We start from the raw sequence: 23,559 nt of genomic DNA, 5'->3' as shown, positions 1-23,559 counted from the left end.
GTCTTCGGAATGTTGAAGTTACTACAAAGTCAAGCCACAAGATGGCACCAAAATACCAAAATTCATGGAGAAAAATTCGTCAGTCAAGATTTGTGTCACAGAAAGTTCTTTAAATGATTGCCTAGAAATTAATTTATTTTGTAACTGGGGAAATCAAAACTTTGTAATTTTTTCCCTTGAAAGTAAAATACTAGTCACAGTTTAAACTGTATTAGTCAGAAGAAGCCGGTTTTTCATTTAACCCAAGAAAAATAATTTTACAATAATGTTTGAACAGTAATTCATGTCATAAAATAAGATAAACTTGCTTTAGGATTAAACTTTTTTTAAAAAGTTCGTAGTTAGCCAGAGTCTTTATTTTAAAAGGAAGAATCTATTAAAAAAAAAAAAAATCTGCTGGGGAGGGTGGTGCCTGGCTGGCTCAGTCGGTTGTGCTTGCGACTCCTGATCTCAGGGTTTTAAGTTCGAGCCTCACACTGGGTGTAGAGACTGATTAAAAATAAAATCCTTAAAAAAAAAAATCTGCCAGATAAATTTTATTACCAAATATAACTGGTTAAAATCTCTAAGACTAGTGAAGATATAGTTCTAGTAATTCATGCATTATTAAGGATACAGTATTTTTTCTTGATGTACCCAATTTAAATCCCTTAAGACATTTATATAACATAATATATATAATTTATATAATATATAATTTATAATATATAACTTCAGACATGTAATCATGAAATATATGTTTATCTTTTAAAAGCAAGGCTAAGGATAGAATTGATCACAGAATTGTAAAAATTCCTATCTTTAGAATAAACTTCAGTTTACCTTAGTGTATTTTGTGTTCTTTCCCACCCCTAAAGGGGAAAAACAGGTACCAGGAGAAAGAGAATAAATTCACATTTTATTTATATTTCTTATAGATATTTCTCAGTAGCTAGGCTCCCATAGTCAAAAGGGGCAAACACAAGACAAATACGCACCAAAACCCTAAAATTAAGTAAGTGTCCACATTCACAAATACACTGAGAATGGTCACTTTAAAATGACATAAACGTCTGAAGTTCTCTATTATCCATGAAAAGAAAGGTGGCTTCACCCGGTCCATAGTGGAGACTGGAGGGAGGGCTTTTACTGACCATATGGTATCTCGTCTTCCCACCAGACAGATACAGGCTATCCTCTTTGCTCTCAAAGATCTTGCCACCCATCTTGTCCCTTTCCAATCCAGGTTCTAAGTAAGAAATCACCACCACCACGCCTCCCTACTCCCAGTTAAAGACCCTTAGGTCCATCCTCTGTGATTTTTCCTCTCCCTCCACCATGATGCAAAAAACAGAGCCAAGGAGGTCGCTGAATAGGTTCACTATTTTGTGACAGGGTAACTTTGAAATCTGGGGAAGGAGGAGAATGCCTGAGATTATCCTTCCTTGCTACACATTCCACTAAAGATGGGTAACTAAAAACAATGACATTAAACATGAGGAATTGATAAGATCACAATGTCTATCTTCCACCTGTGGCTTGGATCCGAGGGAGGGGATTTTTCAGAAGTGGGCTGGGCCCCAGAAGCACCCCATAACCACCTGCTAGGAGGAATGGCTGACTGGGTAGTGAGGAGGAAAGTGTGGTGTCACACGGCATCAAATTCCTCTCCCTCCGATCCCACCTAGAGATGACCAATGCTGTGTGAGAGGGGAACATTCCACAGTTGTGCTAGGAAAACGAAATATGCCCCCAATTCTAAATGAAGAGGTCTATAAACTATGACAGAAACAAGACCTCAGTGAAGGTCACAATTTAACTCATTACAAGAAAGAGCCCATATGGGAAGTAGGTGGTAGGGCAGATGCCAATAAGCCCAAACACCTCATGCTCAGCGTCATGGTGGTGGAGGTAAGGGGCGGCATGGGAAAATCGCACTCAGGGACACAGAGGGAGTGGTCAGCACTGGTAGTGTAACCCGAGTAGCCACTCACGCTGTCACTGGGCCACACAGCTTGGAAGGAGGAAAGAGGTCTGGGGGCACTGCGGTGGGTGCCCATCAGTGGCAGGCTGTGCCCTACAAGAGAACCTCAAACCTCAGTGGATACAGCAAGCAGGCTCTTAACACATACACCAATATTTACACCCTTTGGAAGCCACTTCCCCAACAGGCAATTGTGTTCCAATTCAGGCAGGAAGGAAAACACAGAACTTCCTTCTCCTACCATGTCCAGAATAAAAGATTTGGACAAATCCTCACAAAATCTATGACATATTCACAGCAACTACAACTGTGAATACTGAATATTGACTTCTCCCAGTAAACAAGAACAAGAAAAAACACCAGCCATATGGAAGAATCCAGTATTTGAAAACAACAGGACTTATCTAGGGAATAAGGGAAATCTCCCACTCCTGATTCCGCATGAATGAGACCTTCCATCAAACAGACAGGAACTTTAAAAAATAATTATTCTTCTCAGGTGACAACAAAATTAAGCAAATGAACACCAAAGGATAAGAAACACAGAGCAAAGCTGAAACTAAAGAACAAAACAAAACAAACAAAAAAACTATACTCTCGAGTAAGAGAGGAAATCAAACTGTGACCAGAGCACTTTGAAAATGAGAACACAAATACTGCACATCTAAACTTTAGGGGATGCAGTCAAAGTTGTAAACAGGGTAAGTCCATAGCTCTAAAAGTGAGTAATGAGCAGAAACAGATGTGGGTGCACTAGCTACATGACAAAAACAAAAATTTCTTATTGAGAGATATAAAAGGAGAGCTACATAAATGTACATTATGTTCCTGGATAATAAGACTCAAAATTCTCACTGAAGAGCCCAAGTTTTAGTAGTTAATCTGTGATTTTAATGGGAGCATAAAGAAAACCCCAAAGGAATTATTTATAGAACTTCAAAAATGTTATCAATTCATTTGAAGATATGTGAGAATAATAGGAATTTTTTTTAATGAAGCGATTTGTGGGTGGAAGGCTGGGTGTTTAGTAAAATTGGTACTTAGAACAGTACAGCAATGGTTCTACGCAGGGAAGCAGGTGCCCTCAACTCACAGCCTTTCTGGAGAATCCTTTAGCACTGGGGAGTCAAAGCTTTAAAAATGACCTCAGAAGTCTGTGCCTAGATATTTATGCTCAGAAGGTATCAGACAAGTGAGTAAAGAAGTATGTAAAGTTATTGTAACAGCTAGAAATGGACTAATGACTGGGAAATGATCGACTAAAGCGTGGCAGAGCTAGATCACCCAAGAAGAGGATGCGTCCATTTATAAATGATTTTATACACCTACGTTTATTTAATGTAAAAATATGTTCAGGGCCATTAAATAAAAAAGCAGATTGCAAAATAGTATTAAATATGATGACCTTTAAATAAAATATGTGTATCCATATAGAAAAATCTGAAGGATACCTTTTAAAGTAATTATAATTCTAGAAACAGGTGACAGGAGATTTATATATTATTTCTATTTCATGATTATTCTGTTTGGAACATGTGAATTATTTTTATGTTCACACATAGAGAGCTGAAAATCCATTCTCCAATTTTGATAATCAACATAACTTAAGAGAACAGCCCAAATAAAACAGTATCAATTCAGTGAAACCTAGAGAAAGAAGGAATGATTCATTCATAATAAATATGTGTTAGAATTAATTCACATAAACTGTACCGACTTTTTAAATAAAATGTTAACTTTATAAAAATGTTAGTGAAGTCTCGTTGCAATTCCAACCAAGACCCAAACTCAGTCCTGCTGAGCCTTTCTGCTGACGGTGGCTGGACCCGGCCTCCTTTGTCTCCTGCTCCAGCTCCAAGGAAAACTTCCAGCAGGGGGCAGGAAGAAAAGGAGGGAGAGAAGAATTCTGAATTCAGCTGGTCTCAGGGTTGAGTCTGACCTTCCAGAGTTCTATTACAAAACACCCTGTGTACCCTGCTCTGACATGGGATCAAGGAAGCTTCTTCCTTAATATTTTTATAGTACAGACAGCACACATCATCCTGTGGCACTGAGGAGTGCTCAAAAAAAAAAAAAAAGGAGGGGGGGAGGCTGATATACTGTCTTCTGGAAAGGAAAACAAATTTTAACGAATTTACAGTTTTAGACATGATTTGTGTTATTTTCTGATGTTTCTCAAATAGCAGCAAATTCAATCATTTTCCCTTCATATTTTGTGGATGAAAGAGAATAAATGATGTGTATATAAATGGCCTTCAATATATTAGGGAAGCAAATTCTTTTGTAAGTCCTCCTAATTTCTCGGTTCTGTACACATTTTAGGGTCATGCTGGTTCTATCACAGGATAATGAATACCACACTATATCTTGCTCACTGGCACTCATGTATTTACTTTTCATACCCCAACAGGCTGCAAATGCATGGGGGGACAGAAACCACATTGACTTGCTAGACGCACAGGGTACGATGAATAGGAGATACTGAATAGGCTTCCCCGGCCCTACCAGTCTCCTTTCTTCCCTTGTCTATGCGCACAGTGTGCTTGCTGAAGGAGGAGCTACATCACACACCCAAGCCCGCCAGGTACTCAGCCCATCTTCAGTTAGTGATGTCCCTAAAGCTATTTTGGACATACTGGCATCTGCCCTGATCTGAAAAACCTAAGGGAAGGAACCCTGTGGACTAACTGGTCCACAGTTACTACATCGTCGATGTAACAACATCCCTTGAGAAAGGGCTCATTTATATTGACTCCCTGTCCTACACCTGAAATGTCGGTCCAGTTCCCTTTGCTCAGCAGCAGAGGAGATAATCTGTGCATAACAGATCACAGATCTGGGAAGTGCTTTTAAGATTAGTCTTCCTCGGGCTGCCTGGGTGGCTCAGTGGGTTAAGCCTCTGCCTTCAGCTCAGGTCATGATCTCAGGGTCCTGGGATCGAGTCCCACATCAGGCTCTCTGCTAGGCAGGGAGCCTGCTTCCTCCTCTCTCTCTCTCTCTCTCTCTGTCAAATAAATAAAATCTTAAAAAAAAAAAAAAAGATTAGTCTTCCTCTATTCAGAATTAGCTGACTGCAGTTCCCTCATTTCGGGGATGCCACCTGGCCTCCCACTTGGCCCAAACGGTGATGATTTAAACTGGGTTTGTGCACTGCTGACACGCCCCCCTATCACTGCCATGCCCTCTTCTCCTGGTGGTCTAGCCTTCGCCTGCTTCTCTCCTCTCTGGTATCTCCCCTGGTCCTTAAGGCACTTATTTCTGCCTTCCCTCTCCACTCTACTTTCTTCCTTACTCATGAGTCCTACTTCCCAATCCATACATAGCCGAAAACCTTAAATGTCAGCGAGTAATTATGGAAGCGTCGCCATTACTGTTCTTTGAAACTCTTGGAATACAACTAGGCAGCCCCTCAGGATTTTGATCTGCAGCGTTCTGTGGGACCCACGGTTTCACCCAGGAGGGAAAAGGACCAGACAATCCACTCTCCATTTGCTTTTTTAATCCTAATCTACGGGAAATTCAAGCAGAAACAAACTGTCTGGCAGGAATGCCAAGGAAAGTTCCACTTCAGTGATTTAAGAAATGATAAGCTGCTCTTCTTACAAACAGTCTACACTAATTTAACTACAGCAGAACTATCTGCCTGTATTTCACTGACATTTAATAAAATCCATTTCTTTCTTCTAGTCATAAAACTGCCTAGAGACCTACTGAGCATGAATGTTCTACAAAGCATTTTAGAGGGTAAGTCATTGAGTGAACTACCTTTAAAAGCAGCTGGTTAATTTATTTGGTTCATCTTCCACATCCCATAATATTGAATTGTCATTATCACAATACTGAGAGCAATTTAAGCTCAATGGGAGCTAAGTACATAGAGAGGAAAAACTGTTTCCAAGAGGTCTATTTTTTGTTGGAGAAAGTATTCTAGGGCTTTATTTCCCATAAATCCACATTCTGGCAGTCAGCACTCTTGGTACTTATATTTCAATAGGAGCCCTCACATCCTCAGCAATATACTTTATTCTCCTATGTTTTGTGCTGATAAATCTATCTAGTACTTTGCTACACTACAGAGTGGGAAGGATGCACATCCTAGAATCTTCCCCACACAGGGCGGGATTCCTTTTGGGCTGTAATAAAGCCACCGATTCTGGCAACATAACACCCATCATTACCCATCGCCCACTCTTCCCTGATGGAGGAAAGGGAGGATGATTGGCCCCTTTTTAATCATCTTGTGATCTTTCAAGTATATAAATCACTTGAGTCCTTCAGGCTTCCTACACACCGGCAGCACCGCTCGCTCTGAGGCAGACAATGGTGTGGGAAGATTGGCCAGGGTGGAGGAGAGCCCACAGGCGAGTCCTAGATGGCAGGTGCGCTACTGCAGGAAGGACCGAGGGGCTTGGAGAAAACAGACTCCATAAAGACAAAATACCAAATCCCAGAAGATGCTGGAGCTCGAGATAATAAAACTGAGAGATTAAGAAAGAAAAGGAAAACCCAGAACATTAGAACATGCCAAGGAGATGAAGGACATAAGGATGGGCAGGACCTGGCACAGAAGGATTTAAACATCCAGAGTTGGAAAAGATTAGAAATGAAACCCAAACTGGAAGAGATTATGCTGAGTGAAATAAGTTAAGCATAGAGAGTCAATTATCATATGGTTTCACTTATTTGTGGAGCGTAACAAATGGCATGGAGGACAAGGGGAGATGGAGAGGAGAAGGGAGTTGAGGGAAATTGGAAGGGGAGGTGAACCATGAGAGACTATGGACTCTGAAAAACGATCTGAGAATTTTGAAGGGGTTAGGGGTGGGAGGTTGGGGGCACCAGGTGGTGGGTATTGTAGAGGGCACGGATTGCATGGAGCACTGGGTGTGGTGCAAAAATAATGAATACTGTTATGCTGAAAAAATAAAAAAATTAAAAAAAAAAAAAAAAAAGAAATGAAACCCAAGAAGTCAAGAAAGCAAGTAAGAAAAAGTGAGCGAGCACAGAGAAGAGCTGGGATAGTGTTGGGGGGCTGCTGACAACAGACAGGAGTCCTGGATCTGGATGGAGACAGGAGTGACCACAAAGAGGAATGGCAGGTGCCTCTCTGTCTTGCTTCCTGCTTTGGCTCAGTACCAAAGTTTAACACACACAGCTTTTCCAAACACCATCCAGAAAGAACATAAAGCATGTAGAAAGAGAAAGTTTCCTGAATGCAGTATTGCTTAAATTCAGTGGTGGTTTGCGGGATGAGTTATAATCCTTCAATCTCCTTTCCCTAGAGGTAATTTAGTGTGTTTAAAAGAGGTTAAACATGGGTCCAAAACTGCTACCACAGGAAGTCTCTGTACCCAGACGTATTTCCAGGGTTTGCCTGACTGACCACTTGCTTCCGAGCAATGTCTGAGTAAACACAACGCCAATGCAACGCAGCTTTTGGACAAAAGCCCTTGAAGTTAACCAATCCCATGAAAATGCTTTGAAATTTGAGAAACACCCTACTGACATCAGGTAACAGTCAATTCAGTGACCAAGAATTCCAAACTACAGGTTCAATGAGAACAAAAAGAAGCTAAACACTAGAGGTGACATGTAGGAGCACCTTCCTTTATATTAAAAACTAGTGATGACAGACAGACAGAGATCTGTGTATCCACCTGCCCATCAATATGGGTTTAGCAGTTACCTGTGGCTACATGTGAGGGAGGCCCCTACTTAAACCAGCAATCTGCAATTTCTGCATATGCAAATGCACAACTGCAACTATGATTTTAAAAGTAAATAAGGTATTCTGAAATAATTTTACCACTTTAAAAAAAAAAAAAAACTTCCATTATGGGTCCCACAGACTTAACAGTGCTGCTGGTCAAGCCAAACACTTTGGGTCTGTTTTTTAATTTGCAGCTGTTTAAGGATACATTTCCTGGGGCTGGTGTTAAGGTTGAAGCCATTTAGCAGCAGTGTAAACACAAAAGTCATCCACTGGGTGATTAAACTTGAATTAATGCTCAGTGCGATGCATAAGGATCTCTAATTTTAAATACGCATAATCTCAATCACAGACAACTGGAAGCAGATCTTCACCTGGTGGGGATTATGAAAAATATAAAAACTGCCAAGTCTTGAGGAACGGAAAAAGTCACCTGATCACACAGGTTTATGTGTTAGAACAAGCACTTCACTCAATTGAAAGTAAAGCAGAAGGGGAAAAAATAAAGAGGGTACCGTCTGCAGAAGAAACCAAGTCTCCTGAACTTGCCCTTCAGAGGGCACATTGTTCTGTCCTTGACAGCCTCCATGCAAGTGGGAGAGTGGTGGTGGGAGAGCCGGTGGTGTGAGAGCCGGTGGTGTGAGAGCAGACTCACATGGATGTAGGATGTATACACTGTATACACTCACATGTATACACTCACATGGATGTAGGAGCTTCTCCGTGCCCTCTTTTTACAGACGTCAGTGTCTACTCTAAGTCTCATTAGGACTCCTATATAATGCCTCCCTGGGAACAAGAATAATTATTCCAGATTTAGCCAAAATTGGAGAAAAGGCTGTAGGCTATTCAGTAAGCAGCAATAATTTGTGCTCAAACTGACAATAAATATCAAATGGACAGTCTTCATTGTCCTGGCTTCTATGGTAATATTAAAAGCTGCCCCAAGCAAAGAATACAGTCAGACAAATCACAAAGGAAGATATATAAGTGGCTGGTAAATAAAAATGTTTGAAATTGCTAATAATTCAAAGAAGTTACAAAACAGGACAATGGACTATCTCTCTTTGTATATCAAAACTGGCAAAGAAAATGTGGAGAAACAGGTAGCCTCATACACAGCTGGTGTAAACTGGTATGTTTCCTCAAATGCAACTTATGTGGTGGTATGCATCTAAATCCTAAAAAATAATCAGGATCTCTGACTCAGTAATCCCAATCCTAGGAATCAGAGCTAGGGAAGAACTAAAAAGCATAGTGTCAGTTCATGCCCAAAGATTTCTAGCTTCAGTACATCATGATTTATGATAATCAAAACTGGGATAGAACTTAATGGTCTAATACTAGGAGTTAAGAAAAATTAAATAGATCAATAGGATGGAATATTATATAACCATTAAAAATGTCCGAATTAAGTTAGACTTCAACAGTGTAGGTAATTTCATGTGATTTACAATGTTAAGTTAAGCAGAGATCCAAAATATTGAGGTTACTTTATATATTCTTTTATTATTGCCTTTTCTTACAAAAGTAATGCAAGTATCTTTTTTTTTTTTTTTTTAAGGATTTATTCATGTATTTGATAGCATGCACGTTGCAAGCACAAGCCGACTCAAGGTGGGGTTCCATCCCAGGACCCTGGGATCATGACTGGAACTGAATGCAGAGGCTCAGCCAACTGAACCACCCAGGTGTCCCAGTAATGCATGTTTTCTTAAAAAAATAAAAAATGTTTAAAAAAAGGGGGGGCAGTAAATGCCATGGAAATCCCACTTGTTATCCTGCCCAGACATTGTTAAAGTTAATATTACTAATATTGCCAATAATTTCAGAGGTAGCCTTTCATGAACATTTCAATACATACAATTACATTTCTACAAAAAAAAAGAAATCAGAGTACATATACACTTTTGTAAAGTACCTCAACACAAGCAATCTAGCAAATGTCGGGCATTTTATTCGTTGCAACTGAGAAAGAGAAAAGCAGACAGCCAGGAGTTGGCCAGGCACTCACAGGCCTTGGTGCTCTCTGGGTGAACATAAACAATTTCACAGAACACCAACATCAGACAAAGCCTCGAGACCATGAAAGATCAGGACAAAAACAAGACCACTCCATAAGCATGTCTGAACACAGACAAAATAAGAACATTTTCCAAGCCACGTAAATGATCCAATATCTCCCTATCCTGGCTAAAATGAGAGACTGCTGCTTCTTTACCAATGATATTTTTAGCCTTGATTCTTCCCTCCTCCTAGACAAGATTTATTAACATACCCAAATGTAGCATTACTCTTACTTTCTGAAAACTGAAAGGAAACAAACAATAGGGGAGCAAGTGTAAAGGCAAAGGAGGGCAAAATTACCCCACAGTGATACATACATATATATACACATACACGTTCTTCCCCCTCAAAAGGCTTGGTAATATTTTATCTCATTTTCTGCAAAATCCCATTCTGATTCATAGTCTAATGGATCAACTGCTTTCCACCAACAGCACGCCACCCATCTACTTTTGGAAATATGCTGTATGCCATTCCTAAAATCCAGGCACTGTGTGGTCACAGCTCCTAGAGTGGACCCTGACACAAAGTTGTGTTCAAGAAGCAGAGATCTGGGCGAAACAGTCCTGTGAAAAGCCTGTGATTCAGCTTGTATCGGTGACAACAACCTACAATACTTGCAGCTAAGATGCCTTTGTTTCAATAGCCGTATCTTTTTTTTTTTTTTAAGATTTTATTTATTTATTTGACAGAGAGAGATCACAAGCAGGCAGAGAGGCAGGCAGAGAGAGAGGAGGAAGCAGGCTCCCTGCTGAGCAGAGAGCCCGATGCGGGGCTCGATCCCAGGACCCTGGGATCATGACCTGAGCCGAGGGCAGCGGCTTAACCCACTGAGCCACCCAGGCGCCCCTCAATAGCCGTATCTTAAAGAGAGGGAAAAACCTCCCAAAGTTAATGACAGTATTTACACATCTTTTATATAGGCAGAAAACACCTCTCAGTGTTCATGACAGTCAAGGTATTAAACCTCACCAGAAAACACGATGAGCAATCTGAAGCAGGCAATTATTCTTACACAGTCATTAACTACTCAAAATACTGAAGAAAAACCACAGCACTCTCAGCATGCAAAGGAAGATAGTTTCAGTAAGGAGCAAAGGATGGTTTGATTGCTCCAGGAAGACAGATGGTAAACCTGACGTCAGAACTAGGGGTAAGCTGCAAACAATATGGAAACATTACGTATGGAAAAGTGAGCTGAACTCATGAAAGAAAAAAGCTTCTATTGTCAAAAGGTTTTTGATAGATATGAAACAAGAGAGATCACTGAAGAAAACAAGGCTTCCATGACTCCATCTCAAAGACTCTGGGAATCCGACATGTTGATATCAAAAGAGCAATGAATATTTGAAACAAGTGAACCTGATTTTGAAAGCAGTGAAGAATGCCTATTGACACTGAAATGATTTCTACTTTAAGAACTGGATTTCTATTTTTAGCTTCAGCAAATTCAGTAGGTACAGAAAAAGCCTGCCAAAATACACTTTTTTTTTTTTAAAGATTTTATTTATTCATTTGAGAGAGAGAGAGAGAGAGATCACAAGTAGGCAGAGAGGCAGGCAGAGAGAGAGGAGGAAGCAGGCTCCCCACCGAGCAGAGAGCCCGATGCGGGGCCCAATCCCAGGACCCTGAGATCATGACCTCAGCTGAAGGCAGAGGCTTAACCCACTGAGCCACTCAGGCGCCCCCAAAATATACTTTTACGACACAGCTATTTCACGATTTGGTTTTTACATATCTAAAAAAAATGTCTGTGAAGGTTATACTTGTGTAGTACTTCTTATTAATGGTTTTTTTTTTAAATCAATTTTGGTATGAGTAGAATATGAAATGAATTTCTAGTAATGGTACCACAATTTATAACATAGTACTTGAAGAAATGAAGGTATTTATGTACAATGGCTCAACATCCAACCGTAAATTTGGACGTAAATTTGGTAGCTACCTATGGAGTAATGCGTGACAAACGTTTGCACATATAAAGGCTGCCACGTGACCATATGCAGAAACATCACCCCCTGAGATTCACTGGACAACAAACCGAGCAGGATAACTGATAGTCAAATCCCTTTTTGGCCCCAAGAATCCTAGCTCCAACGTCAGCAGAAAATAGCAAACACGGAAGGAAGCACCTCTCCATGTTATGTTTAGTGGTTCACTGGGCTGTCGGGATTCTAGAAAGATCCATATTAGTACAAAAAGGCACTCTATTGAATCCCCTTCCAGAAAGGATGCAGAAGGCAATCTGGAAAGAGAGAGAAAAAAAAAAAAAAAAAAAAGAATGTACTCTGAATTGGCAGATCACTGTTGGAAACTTACAGAAGCTAGCTAATGCTACCACCTCTGTCCTTTGGGAAAAATCTGCCATGAGCCTTCAGCAAAGTGTTTCTCCTCATTTCATGCACACAGACCCTTTCCTTGTTCTCGGACATTTTCTAGCTTACAAAGCAACCTGTCCCTGCGGCCAGGTCCCCTCATTCTATCCCACCACAACGCCAAACAGCTGACTATCTCATTTCTAAAAATGAACTTGGCTGCAAACAGCATCGTGACAATTTAATAATTTGTCAGAGCGGGAGAACCAACTATTATGAAGTGTATTTCAGAGTTCAAAGGTAAAGGTTGTAGGAAGCGGAAGTTTATCTGCTGACAGAGAAAACCGAGCAATTAAAAAAAAATCCAGGTAAGAACTGCTTGGCAGCCTTATTTCTAAAATAAAAACCTCATTGTTATGTTCATGTATTAGAATTTTTGCCACACAAGAGGTTACACTTTAAAAAAAAAAATCCATACGGTCACATGTTTGAAAGCTCTCTCCAATAGCACTTTTAAAGAGACGTGCTTTTTCTTTCTTTTTTTCCCTCCAACATGGAAACAAAACAGAATTTGGAATAAGCTTTTTATGCTCATGTGTCAAGCAGGGAAGTCCATAAATCCAGCTCTGGCATTCAACTACTGAGAAGTTACCTTGAAAACCTAAAATAAAAGTTTATGCCAAACAGAACTACACCTCCTCCGCCTAGTCCCTGATGGATAAGGAGCTATCTCTAAAGACCTAAAAAGCTGGAACCTTAAAAAGGAAATAACAACAAATGTGTCAAACTGCAGTCTCGAGTTTTTTCTGCTATGTTGCTGTTTTGCAGGGCTATACTCCCATCCAAGTACTAACCAGGCCCGACCCTGCTTAGCTTCCGAGATCAGACGAGATCGGGCGCGTTCAGGGTGGTATGGCCGTAGACTGCAGGGCTATACTGAACTGTATGTTGTAATTACTTGAAAAAATGTCTTCACAGAAATCACACTTTTAATAAAGTCAGAAAAACTAAAATATTAAATTAGACATCTCTTTTATTTTTTCTTATAAATATCCCCCTGTAGGACTTCCATTTTCCTCATTTCGCTTCTCTAGTCTCTGTGCTCCTTTCACCATTGTTTACAGAAGTTGACATATAATTCAAAGACTCATTTAGCGTCAGTCTAGGGAAGATCAGTGTTCTTAAGGGTTAAAAATGCCTTTACTCCATATTGCACCTTCATCTGGCTAGAATAATTTCTCTTTCAAAGGCGGAAGGTCATAACCTCGATTAAATATCGACACGATATTTGTTTTTACTCTCTCTTCTCCCTATAGGATCCGCCATCTGCTCTAAACAGAGAGGTCTTGATATATCTACAATATATGATTATCACAACGTTATCACCATTTGCTAAATGCTGGACTCTTCAAACTTGCTCAGCTTAGTTTATGGTGCTAGTTGAAAATTGCGGTTGGAAAGATCAGAGTTGCAGCTGGGCCAATGTCATTTTGTTTTTCTCATTTTTCAAACATATAAAATGCCAGAACTTTGTTATAAAAAAGGCAGATCCTCCTAAAAACTTGCCAACACTTTCAAAATGAAAATGATCATTTCACAGTAGTGCCCCCCTTTTAATCTCACCTTCTCAAAGCCTTTTTCTTAGTTTTTAAAATCAAAGATACATTCCTTAATGAAATCAGGAATATTTCCTGAAATATTTTCAACTAAATAAATGTATTTCACAACAAACAAAACACACTAATGCCAAAACCATGCAGCATAAGTGATCTTTAAAAGTGTACACCAGGGGCGCCTGGGCGGCTCAAGGGTTAAGCCTCTGCCTCTGGCTCAGGTCATGATCTCAGGGTCCTGGGATCAAGTCCCACATTGGGCTCTCTGCTCAGCAGGGAGCCTGCTTCTCCTCCCACCCCCTCTGCCTGCCTCTCTGCCCACTTGTGATCTCTCTGTCAAATAAATAAATAAAATCTAAAAAAAAAAAAAAAAGTATACACTATACAAACACAGAAGGAAGAAATCACTCTGGGGATTTCTGCAAACCACATCAAAATGGTGCACATTTTGGAAATCTCCAGCTAGTTAACTGCATACAAAGAGGTCATTACAGTTTATTGAATAAACACTGCTTTTTTACTGCTTAATATATACATATTTATATAAGACACTTAATGGATCCAGAGAAATCACTCGACAGTTTGCATGTTACAAGTCCCTGAATGGAAGACACATTTACATAGCAATGTTTCTTAAGTCTCTAATGTAGGTAAGAGAAATTATGATGGCTTTTTAAAGAGAAAGAACTCAAAATTAAAATGTTTTAGGAGTAGCTAATTTGTTCGTCATCCCATAAATAATTACAGCAAAACTAGTGACTCTAAAACCTAAAAAGGGTATTGGCGCAAGCACAAGTATACACAGATCTAGAAAACTGGAAGTCCAGAAATAAATGCTAACGTTTATGATTAATTGACACTTGACAAAGAGGCCAAGACAATGGCAAAAGAATCATTTTTTCAAGGAGGCTGGGGCAACTGGATATCCATATGTAAAAGAATGAGCTTCGACTCCTTCCTCACACCATACACAAAATTAATTCAAAAAAATTCTAGACCTAAAATTAACAGTTAGAACTCCATAACTCTTAGAAAAAACACAGGCTTTTATAAATCTTCATGACGGGCGCCTGGGTGGCTCAGCGGGTTAAGCCGCTGCCTTCGGCTCAGGTCATGATCCCAGGGTCCTGGGATCGAGTCCCGCATCGGGCTCTCTGCTCAGCGGGGAGCCTGCTTCCCTCTCTCTCTCTCTCTCTCTGCCTGCCTCTCTGTCTACTTGTGATCTCTCTCTGTCAAATAAATAAATAAAATCTTTAAAAAAATATATAAATCTTCATGACTTGAATCATGCAATGATTTCTTAGATAAGACACCAAAAGCAAAGTGTCAATAAAGGGGGGGGGGTTAATGTGACTTTATCAAAATCTAATACTTTGATACCTCACAGGATACCATCAGTAAATTGAGAAGACAGGTCATAGACTGGGAGAAAATATTTGCAAATCATATATTGACAAGGGACATGTATACACAATATCTAAACAATTTTTCATAAGTGTGTAATACAAAGGCAAATAGCCCAATCAAAAAATGAGCAAAGTGGGGCACCTGGGTGGCTCAGTGGGTTAAAGCCTCTGCCTTCGGCTCAGGTCATGATCCCAGGATCCTGGGATCGAGTCCCACATCGGGATCTCTGCTCAGCAGGGAGCCTGCTTCCTCCTCTCTCTCTCTCTCTCTGCCTGCCTCTCTGCCTGCTTGTGATCTTTGTCTGTCAAATAAATAAATAAAAAATCTTAAAAAAAAAATGAGCAAAGAATCCAAAGAGACATTTATCCAAAGAAGATAGACAAATGGCCAAGAATCACATGAAAAGATGTTCAACATCATTAATCATTAGAATCAAAACAATGAGATACTACTTCACACCCACATGGCATAATCAAAAAGACAGATAAAAATGTTGGTGGGGGCGCCTGGGTGGCTCAGTGGGTTGAAGCCTCTGCCTTCGGCTCAGGTCATGATCCCAGGGTCCTGGGATCGAGCCCCGCATCGGGCTCTCTGCTCGGCAGGAAGCCTGCTTCCTCCTCTCTCTCTGCCTGCCTCTCTGCCTACCTGTGATCTCTCTCTGTCAAATAAACAAATAAAATCTAAAAAAAAAAAAAAATGTTGGTGGGGTGACTGGGTAGGTCAGTTGGTTAAGCATCTACAAAGGTCATGGTCATGAACCCAGGGTCCTGGGACTGAGCCCCACATCAGGCTCCCTGTGCAGCAGGGGGAGTCTGCTTCTCCCTCTGCCCCTCCCCCTCCTGCTTGCTCTCTCTCTCCCCCCACCAAACAAATAAAATCTTTAAAAAAATGAATCTTGTGAGAATATGGAGAAACTGAAATTTCCATATACTGCTAATGAGAATGTAAACTAGTGCAGCCACTCTGGAAACAACTGACAATTGAATTGTACACTTTAAACTGGTAACTTTATGATATGCAAATTATGTATCAATAAAGCTATTAAAAATCTTAAAAAATTGTAAATAAAAAAATCTTAAAAATGATTTTATATCACTTACAATGACATGTAATCATGATACTTCACATCAAAATATCACACATAAACGCTTTTATCAATCCCAATATACTGAGCCCTTTATATAATGCATTAGACCTTTAGTGTGTTTTTTGAAATTATTTTAATCCAGAAATTCTAACTTAGTATCACTTTTTAAGAGTCTTTCACCAGAGGACCTGAATTGTTTTTATTTTACTTTCATCTTATATACACATAATTAAATATCTTTTTGTACTTGAAAAGAAATGTCTACAGATGCATTTCTGAAGAACTGAATAGGAAAAAAAGGAGAAATCACAATGCTCTCTCATAAAACAATGAACATAGAACAAACTGTTAAGTAGTCAATGATAATCAAAGAGATGAACCAAAGCCCTGATGTTCTCGTCCGTTCAGTATTTGGTACTTCTACTTATTATACCGCCTATCACAATGTTCATCTTTATATAAATTCCAATCCTTCCCATATTCGCTCACTCACACTTGGACTACTTGATTGTCTACGCAATGCTCATGAACCTACTCAATGAGCTCTGGCCCAAACAGCCACATCCACACTCTCCTTCCTACAGATGTCTATATATGATATCAAATGCTAAGTCGAAGGATGAAGAATACGTAATTGACACAGTTCACCCAGGCATCCTGCAGGTGGACAAGACATCCATGTAGTAATACTACTATGGCAAACTTGATGAGGTTCCAGGTAGCCCCACAGTACAACAGCTATTACTAAACTTCAAGAATAACCAGGTCACTAAGAACTCAAATTAACATGGAAAAATTCCACCTTCAGAGTCTGAGTCCTACCACTTGGACATCACCAGTCATATTATTTCCATGTTCTTCACACAATACCTTCAAGAAAGAGGGGATAACTGTAAAATTTCTAACTCCTAAAATTGGAAACTGGAACACAGAACTGGCATCCTACACTAGGAAAATACTTAAACCAGAGTGATTTATCAATCTTAAGTATATGAGGGATTATTATTAAGAAGGCATCTGAGGGTGCCTGGGTGGCTCAGTCGGTTAAGCATCTGCCTTTGACTCAGGTCAGGAGTGTCCGGCTCCCTGCCTAGCGAGGAGTCTGCTTCTCCCTCTCCCTCTGCTGCTCCCCCTGCTTGTGTTCTCCAATATAAAGTTAAAAAAAAAAAAAAAAAGAAGGCAACTGAAGCAGATTCTCCAGCCCCAGTCAAGCTTTGAGATAACCACAGCCCCAGCCAAAATGTAGGCTGGGCCTAGGGAGAAACTCTGAGGCAGTGCTACAGAAGTAAACCACTCCATAATTTCTAAACTGAGATAGTAAAGTTTATTTTTTTTAAGCCACTTAAAAACACAAACATACAAAAACCACTCAGCAATCTTCATCTCCACACAGTCTTAAGTAAAAATGCAGGGATTTAAATTATAGCAGAGTGAATTTATGCTGTATCTCACCTAAAATTCCTTAACTAGAAAAGCATTTAATGAATAAATACTTTAGTAAGAGGAATTTTAAAGCTACTCCTTCCTGAGGTCAACAAAAACAAGTGAGATAGTTGGTTTTATTTTTGTTTTTTTTTCCCCCAGGAGTGAATCAGCTGCAGATCTAAGCTAGAGAATGTTAGATTAAATCTGTAATTCCTAGTGACTGATCCCACAGACATTTTTTTTTTTTAAAGATTTTATTTAGTTATTTGACAGACAGAGATCACAAGTAGGCAGAGAGGCAGGCAGAGAGAGAGAGGAAGGGAAGCAGGCTCTCCGCTGAGCAGAGAGCCCGATGCGGGGCTCAATCCCAGGATCCTGAGACCATGACCTGAGCCGAAGGCAGAGGCTTAACCCACTGAGCCACCCAGGCGCCCCCCGACAGACATTTTTAAGAGAGGCTGATGAGGCTACAGCTTAAGGATAACCATAAGCTGGGCTGTAGGAAGGAAGACGCTGCCTGGCTCCCAACCAGAAATCAGAGCTGGGGGAATGTGGTCTTCATGCTGTGGAACAGAATCGGGATCTATAGCAGCTGCAATGGGCTCCCATTACAATGAGCTAAAACCAGTGTTTGAGAAATACGAAGTAATGACCAGTACGCTTTCCTGCCCCATCAGTCCATGAGGCAGCAAACCAAAGGAAAGCAACAGATAACTACCATAAAACATTCAAAAACCATTTGGTAGCTGAACCTCCGAGTAGCCATTCCAAAAGGCATACACTGCTACAGAAATAACCACAGACCACCTCATTTTCCCTGAGTTCCAAACTGGATATGAAGTAATATTCAACATTCCAGTACACTAACAGTATTTTTGTTATAAAAATGGTTTAAAAATACCACTGGTTAATAAAAATAAAAAAAGAATTAACTTGACTTATCCTATAAGCAGGAAGATTCTTTAATTTTACAATTTACTGTGTCGATACATAAACATGTAAATGTACAAAAGAATTACTTTCCTCTCTTAATTTTTAAGTAGCACTAAGATAATGAAAACACACCAGAAATAGGCCAGTAAAAAAAGCTGTAATTGTTCCAAAACTTTATTAAGGCCTGCAAGAGACTTCTACAATGAGAGCTAAAAATGTGTTTAATTGTTCTTTTGTTATTTTTATTTTTTTTTTTAAGATTTTATTTATTTATTTGAGAGAGAGACAGTGAGAGAGAGCATGAGCTAGGAGAAGGTCAGAGAGAGAAGCAGACTCCCCGTGGAGCTGGGAGCCCGATGCGGGACTCGATCCCGGGACTCCAGGATCATGACCTGAGCCGAAGGCAGTCGTCCAACCAACTGAGCCACCCAGGCGTCCCCTTTTGTTATTTTTAAATGCTATTTTTTTGTTTGTGGAAGGGACATTTCAAAGCGCTAGATGTTAGTTCCAGTGACAGCTCTGTTTTTCTTGCTCTGTATCTACTCCAAAGAAACAGATGAGGTGAGAAGCACTGAGGTCTCAGCTTCCCCAAAAGAGGACGGTCTTACAATTTCACCACATGGTCTTTCTCAAAATTTCTCTGAATAGTCAAACATTAAAAATATTATGGATAAATTAAAAACCAAACCGAACCTCCATATCCACCCCAAGTCACTATGTAATGGCACACACAAAGCAATTACCTTCTTCCCTCCAGTCACAAACTGCTTGCAGCTGGATCTCACGAAATGCGGGTGCACGGCAATGATCTACAAGGGAATGAGGACCCATCATTGGTTTAGGAGTTACAGTTAAAGCACGGAATGAAAATTCTATATACTTGACAGGCAGCATAATCTAAAAATTATCCTGATAGCTAGGGAAGAAGTTATCTATTCAGGTAATAGTCTGCAACTGAGGACATCTGAGTTTTTGCTCTCTTGTGAAAAGATCTATCCTGTGAAGCCAGGTCAAAGCTAAAAGATGAGAGTGAATTAGTTCTACTTTCTGGCTGAGTGAGGTTTCTCTGAGTGGGCATCCCCTCTCTAGGCTCAATCGAGACAACAAGATGTCACGAATGTTTGTAACTGAGTAGGATTCATAGAAGAAACCCAGAGAAAGTACCCAGCCATCTCCTTGTCCCGGATGCCTTCCAATGATTTGAGGGCACCAAGTGGAACAGGTGGGGCAGTGGTTTTTATCTTACTCAACTGTGGCTATCAACTTTGTGTTTTTAGGGCCAATCTCTATCCGGAGCTCCACATTCACGTTTCCGAAACATCCACACCATTTTCACCAGATGTACGAGTTATCTGAACTCAAGACCTAATTAGCAACGTCCTGACTCAAAAACATCCCTTCCTGCAACTGATGGCATCGCCATGTACCACCACCACAGCAAGAACCAGCTCCTGCCTCCTCCCTCACCCCATCCAACCCTTCACAATGGCTTGCAGTCAAGTCGACCTCCTATCGGCTTTCTACATTCCCGTCTTCGACTTCCCCTTGAATGCTCTTGTTACTGATGCTCTTGTTACTGAGGTCCTGTGATGCCCTGCCTCGAGGACATCACTAGCCTCCTAAATTGCCTTTGGCCTGCAATCCCTCTCCTGCTTAAATCACCCTCCACGCTGGAGATGCCTTTGGAAAACACATATCAGATCCTATCTCTCCTTTACCTGTTGATCAATAAGGGTTTGAATAAACAAGTGAAAACAATGGATGACCTCTCCCTTCAACAACTCTCATCGTCACTTTACTGACCATAACTGTTATCTAAGACCGCTCTTCCTGCCGCACAGCTATCAGCCCTCCAATCTATACTGTATATAGTCGCCATATTCATTTTCCTTAAGCGTAGCTCAGTTTATGTCACTTCTCTGCTCTTAAACATTCAATAATTTCTCCTTATCTACCACATGGAGTCTAAATTTCTTAGCCTGAAAACATAAGCAGCCCCAATCTGCCCGTACAGCTCTCCTGACGAGTCAGTGTTTTATGTGCCATCTAAACTAGGCTTTTTTTTGCCACTTCCTGAACACAGTTTGAACTTTCTGGCCTCTCCGTTTACATTACATTGTTCTTCCACATGGAAAGCCAGTTTCTCCGTCTGCCCTGTCCATTTATTAAAGCCCACCCAAATATCACTCCCGCTGTGAAGCCATCACTAACACAGACAACTAAAGTAACTCCTCTCGGCTTTGGACTCCTTAATATTGTACCTCTTTGAGTCTTTAATCGCAGACTGTGTGTACATATCCTCTCACTCACTACAAGAAAAGATTCCTGGGGACAGACTGACAGCACAGTCGTATAACAAACATCCTGTGCTCTTTTATGCCATCAAATGGTATCTAGTGCTTCCGTAAGTGTTGAAGAGATGCTTACTGACCAAATTAATGCAACACTGGTAGGGCTCAAAGTGCTGTAATCCTTACTGCCTCCACTGAGAAAGCCCTTAGAAAAATTAAAACTTACTGTATACTTACTTTAATGGGACAGTCAAAAGTCTCATGAAATTCTTCTCCAGAATACAGTCCAAACACCTGCACCTGAGAAGTAAAATGGATCCTGTCAGTTCACCCTGACAGCAACAAAGAAGGCTGCTGATTCAGAAAGAATACAAACTATTGATTAAAAAAAAGCAGAATATGTAATAATCTAAGGCCCCTGTGATCTCTATTAACTATCCAATGAAAACAATTCTATCAGGGCGAGAGTACTCCACTGCAATTAAGGTTTTATTAGCATCTCATGGATAGAGTTCCCTTTACTCACCACAAATTTGTTTTATTAAATGGATGCCAGCTTTTAAAAACGAACTAGATACGAATAGGTTATTAATATTCTTTCATGAACTTCCCATAGGCTCCCCTAAAGGAATTATTTTTTCCTTCCCTTGAAGGAAAAAGGTCCTTCTTTTTTGAGTCATATATATATAATCAACCATGCAGATAAATGTGGCAAGAGATTAGGTGAACTGCACTTCATTTATAATCTTACATTGAATCTACTGCGAGTGTATAAATTAAGATTTAAGTTTCTACTTACCATCTAACAACCTTAAAGTTGTTCCAGACTACTTTAACCATACCAAATCTCTGAGTGGTTTACTTAAAAACAGAATAATATACATTATTGCAGAGGGTACGAATCATAAATTTACAGCTTGATAAACTTTCATGACCTAACCACATCCCTGCAGACACCATCCAGATCAAGAACTAGAACCCAAGAAGCACCTCTGTGTTTCTTCGTATTCTTCGTCCACCTAACAAATGAGCCACTACTCTAAAGTCCATCACCACAGATGAACTGTGCTGGTGTCTGAATTTTATATACACAGGAACATGAATTACTTCACTGGTTTCTTTCACTCACCATCTTCCTTACAAGATTTACCCAAACTCTTATGTATAGCAGTAGCTGGTTCTCTGTCATTGTTGTATAGTACTTCAGTGTATGAATATACCCTAATTCATGTATCTGCCTTTTGTTGATCATTTGGGTTGTTTCCAAATTGGGGCTATTATAAATAATGCTGCTATGTACACTCTTTACAAATCTTTTGGGGCACTAAGATACACATTTGTGAAGAGTACATAAGTAGGACTGGAACTGTTGTCATAGGCTATGCATCTGTTCACATTTAATAAACAGCCAAAGCATTTTGCAAAGGGGTTTTGATCAATTTACACTCTCATCAGCAGAGCTTAAGATTCCAGGAGCTCTCAGATACTTGGAGCTATTAGCGGCACCTAGAACTACTTCCCAGCACTTGGGAGACTCTTCTAGTCTCTAGAAGAGGGGTATTACCTCTTCCTTAATTTTGTAAGAATTCACTAGTGAAGCCATCCAGGGTGGGGTCTATGTGAGAAAGTTTTAATTACAAATTCAAATTTTTAAGTAGTTATAAAACTAGTCAGACTTTTGATTTCTTCTTGTTTTCATCTTAGTAAGTTGTAAGTGGTTCATTTTTGTGAGTTCGAAGAAGAAAATTTACTTGTGATACAATTTTTGGAGACAAATTCATTCATGAAGAGATAAAATTGTAAGGGCAACCATTTTGTGACTACTGTTTTTACATCCTGCACTAAGTATGTTTTCTGGGTTCCAAAAACAGCACATGGTACACTGTAACAAAGAGGGTATATGATTTTCCCCAAGGAGGTCTGTTGAAGGTATTCTTGATGTGATCCCTGGATACTAATGGCCAGACCCTAGTTCTGGTGGGATGGAATGGTATTTTAATTCATTTAAAATTTATTTAAATTGGGGTGCCTGGGTGGCTCAGTGGGTTAAGCCTCTGCCTTCGGCTCAGGTCACGATCTCAGGGTCCTGGGATTGAGCCCGGCATTGGGCTCTCTGCACAGCAGGGAGTCTGCTTCTCCCCCACCCTACCTCTCTGCCTACTTATGATCTCTCTCTCTCTCTCATAAATAAATAAAATCTTAAAAAAATAAAATGTATTTAAATTATTTATTAAATTTATTTAACACTTACTTAATTTAATTATAAATATTTAAATATTTAATTATACGTAGCTAGCACTGAAAATCCTGCCCTGCCTCATTCAGTCCTTATAGCAACACTGGTAGGTATGATAGCAAACACCATTATGCCTACTAACCAGGTGATCCTGCAGAAAAATAAAGGACTTGGCCAAGGTTGTAAGAAGCAAGAAGAGTTTTCCAAGCCCCTATTCTCTTACACACTAACATTATATGAGACAGTTTAAAATATGGTAATAAGATATCTTTTTACAGAAAGTGTAGGAAAAGTGGAACCGGAAAGGGAATGATGGAATGAGGGAATGATAGAGGATTTTTGAATGTTTTATCAAAAACCTCAAATATTTACCAAAATAAAGGGAAGGTGAATGTCAGACTCTGTATTAGGCAACTCTGTGATCAAAGCTGACACTAAATGAAGCAGACCATTCATTCCAAAGGATAAAATTCCTTCTGGCTACATGAAGGTAAAGGTGATTTTAAGAACAA

At 39.9% G+C, this 23,559-nt stretch overlaps 1 protein-coding gene across 2 annotated transcripts in view; it reads right to left on the bottom strand.

The window, feature by feature from the left end:
• VPS41 (VPS41 subunit of HOPS complex) overlaps positions 1-23,559 on the bottom strand; it is a 179,829-nt gene that overhangs the window by 71,667 nt on the left and 84,603 nt on the right. For both annotated transcript variants that reach the window (XM_047694499.1, XM_047694500.1), the window contains exons 6-7: positions 21,049-21,111; positions 19,264-19,329 (exon numbers count right to left, since the gene is read on the bottom strand). In XM_047694499.1, the coding sequence (XP_047550455.1) occupies positions 19,264-19,329; positions 21,049-21,111 (129 nt within the window). The remainder of the gene's footprint in view (positions 1-19,263; positions 19,330-21,048; positions 21,112-23,559) is intronic.

Source organism: Lutra lutra, chromosome 11 (assembly GCF_902655055.1).
Source record: "Lutra lutra chromosome 11, mLutLut1.2, whole genome shotgun sequence".
Lineage (NCBI taxonomy): Eukaryota > Metazoa > Chordata > Mammalia > Carnivora > Mustelidae > Lutra > Lutra lutra.
The sequence above is the reverse complement of the archived record's forward strand: the minus strand, read 5'-3'. Positions and strand labels throughout refer to the sequence as shown.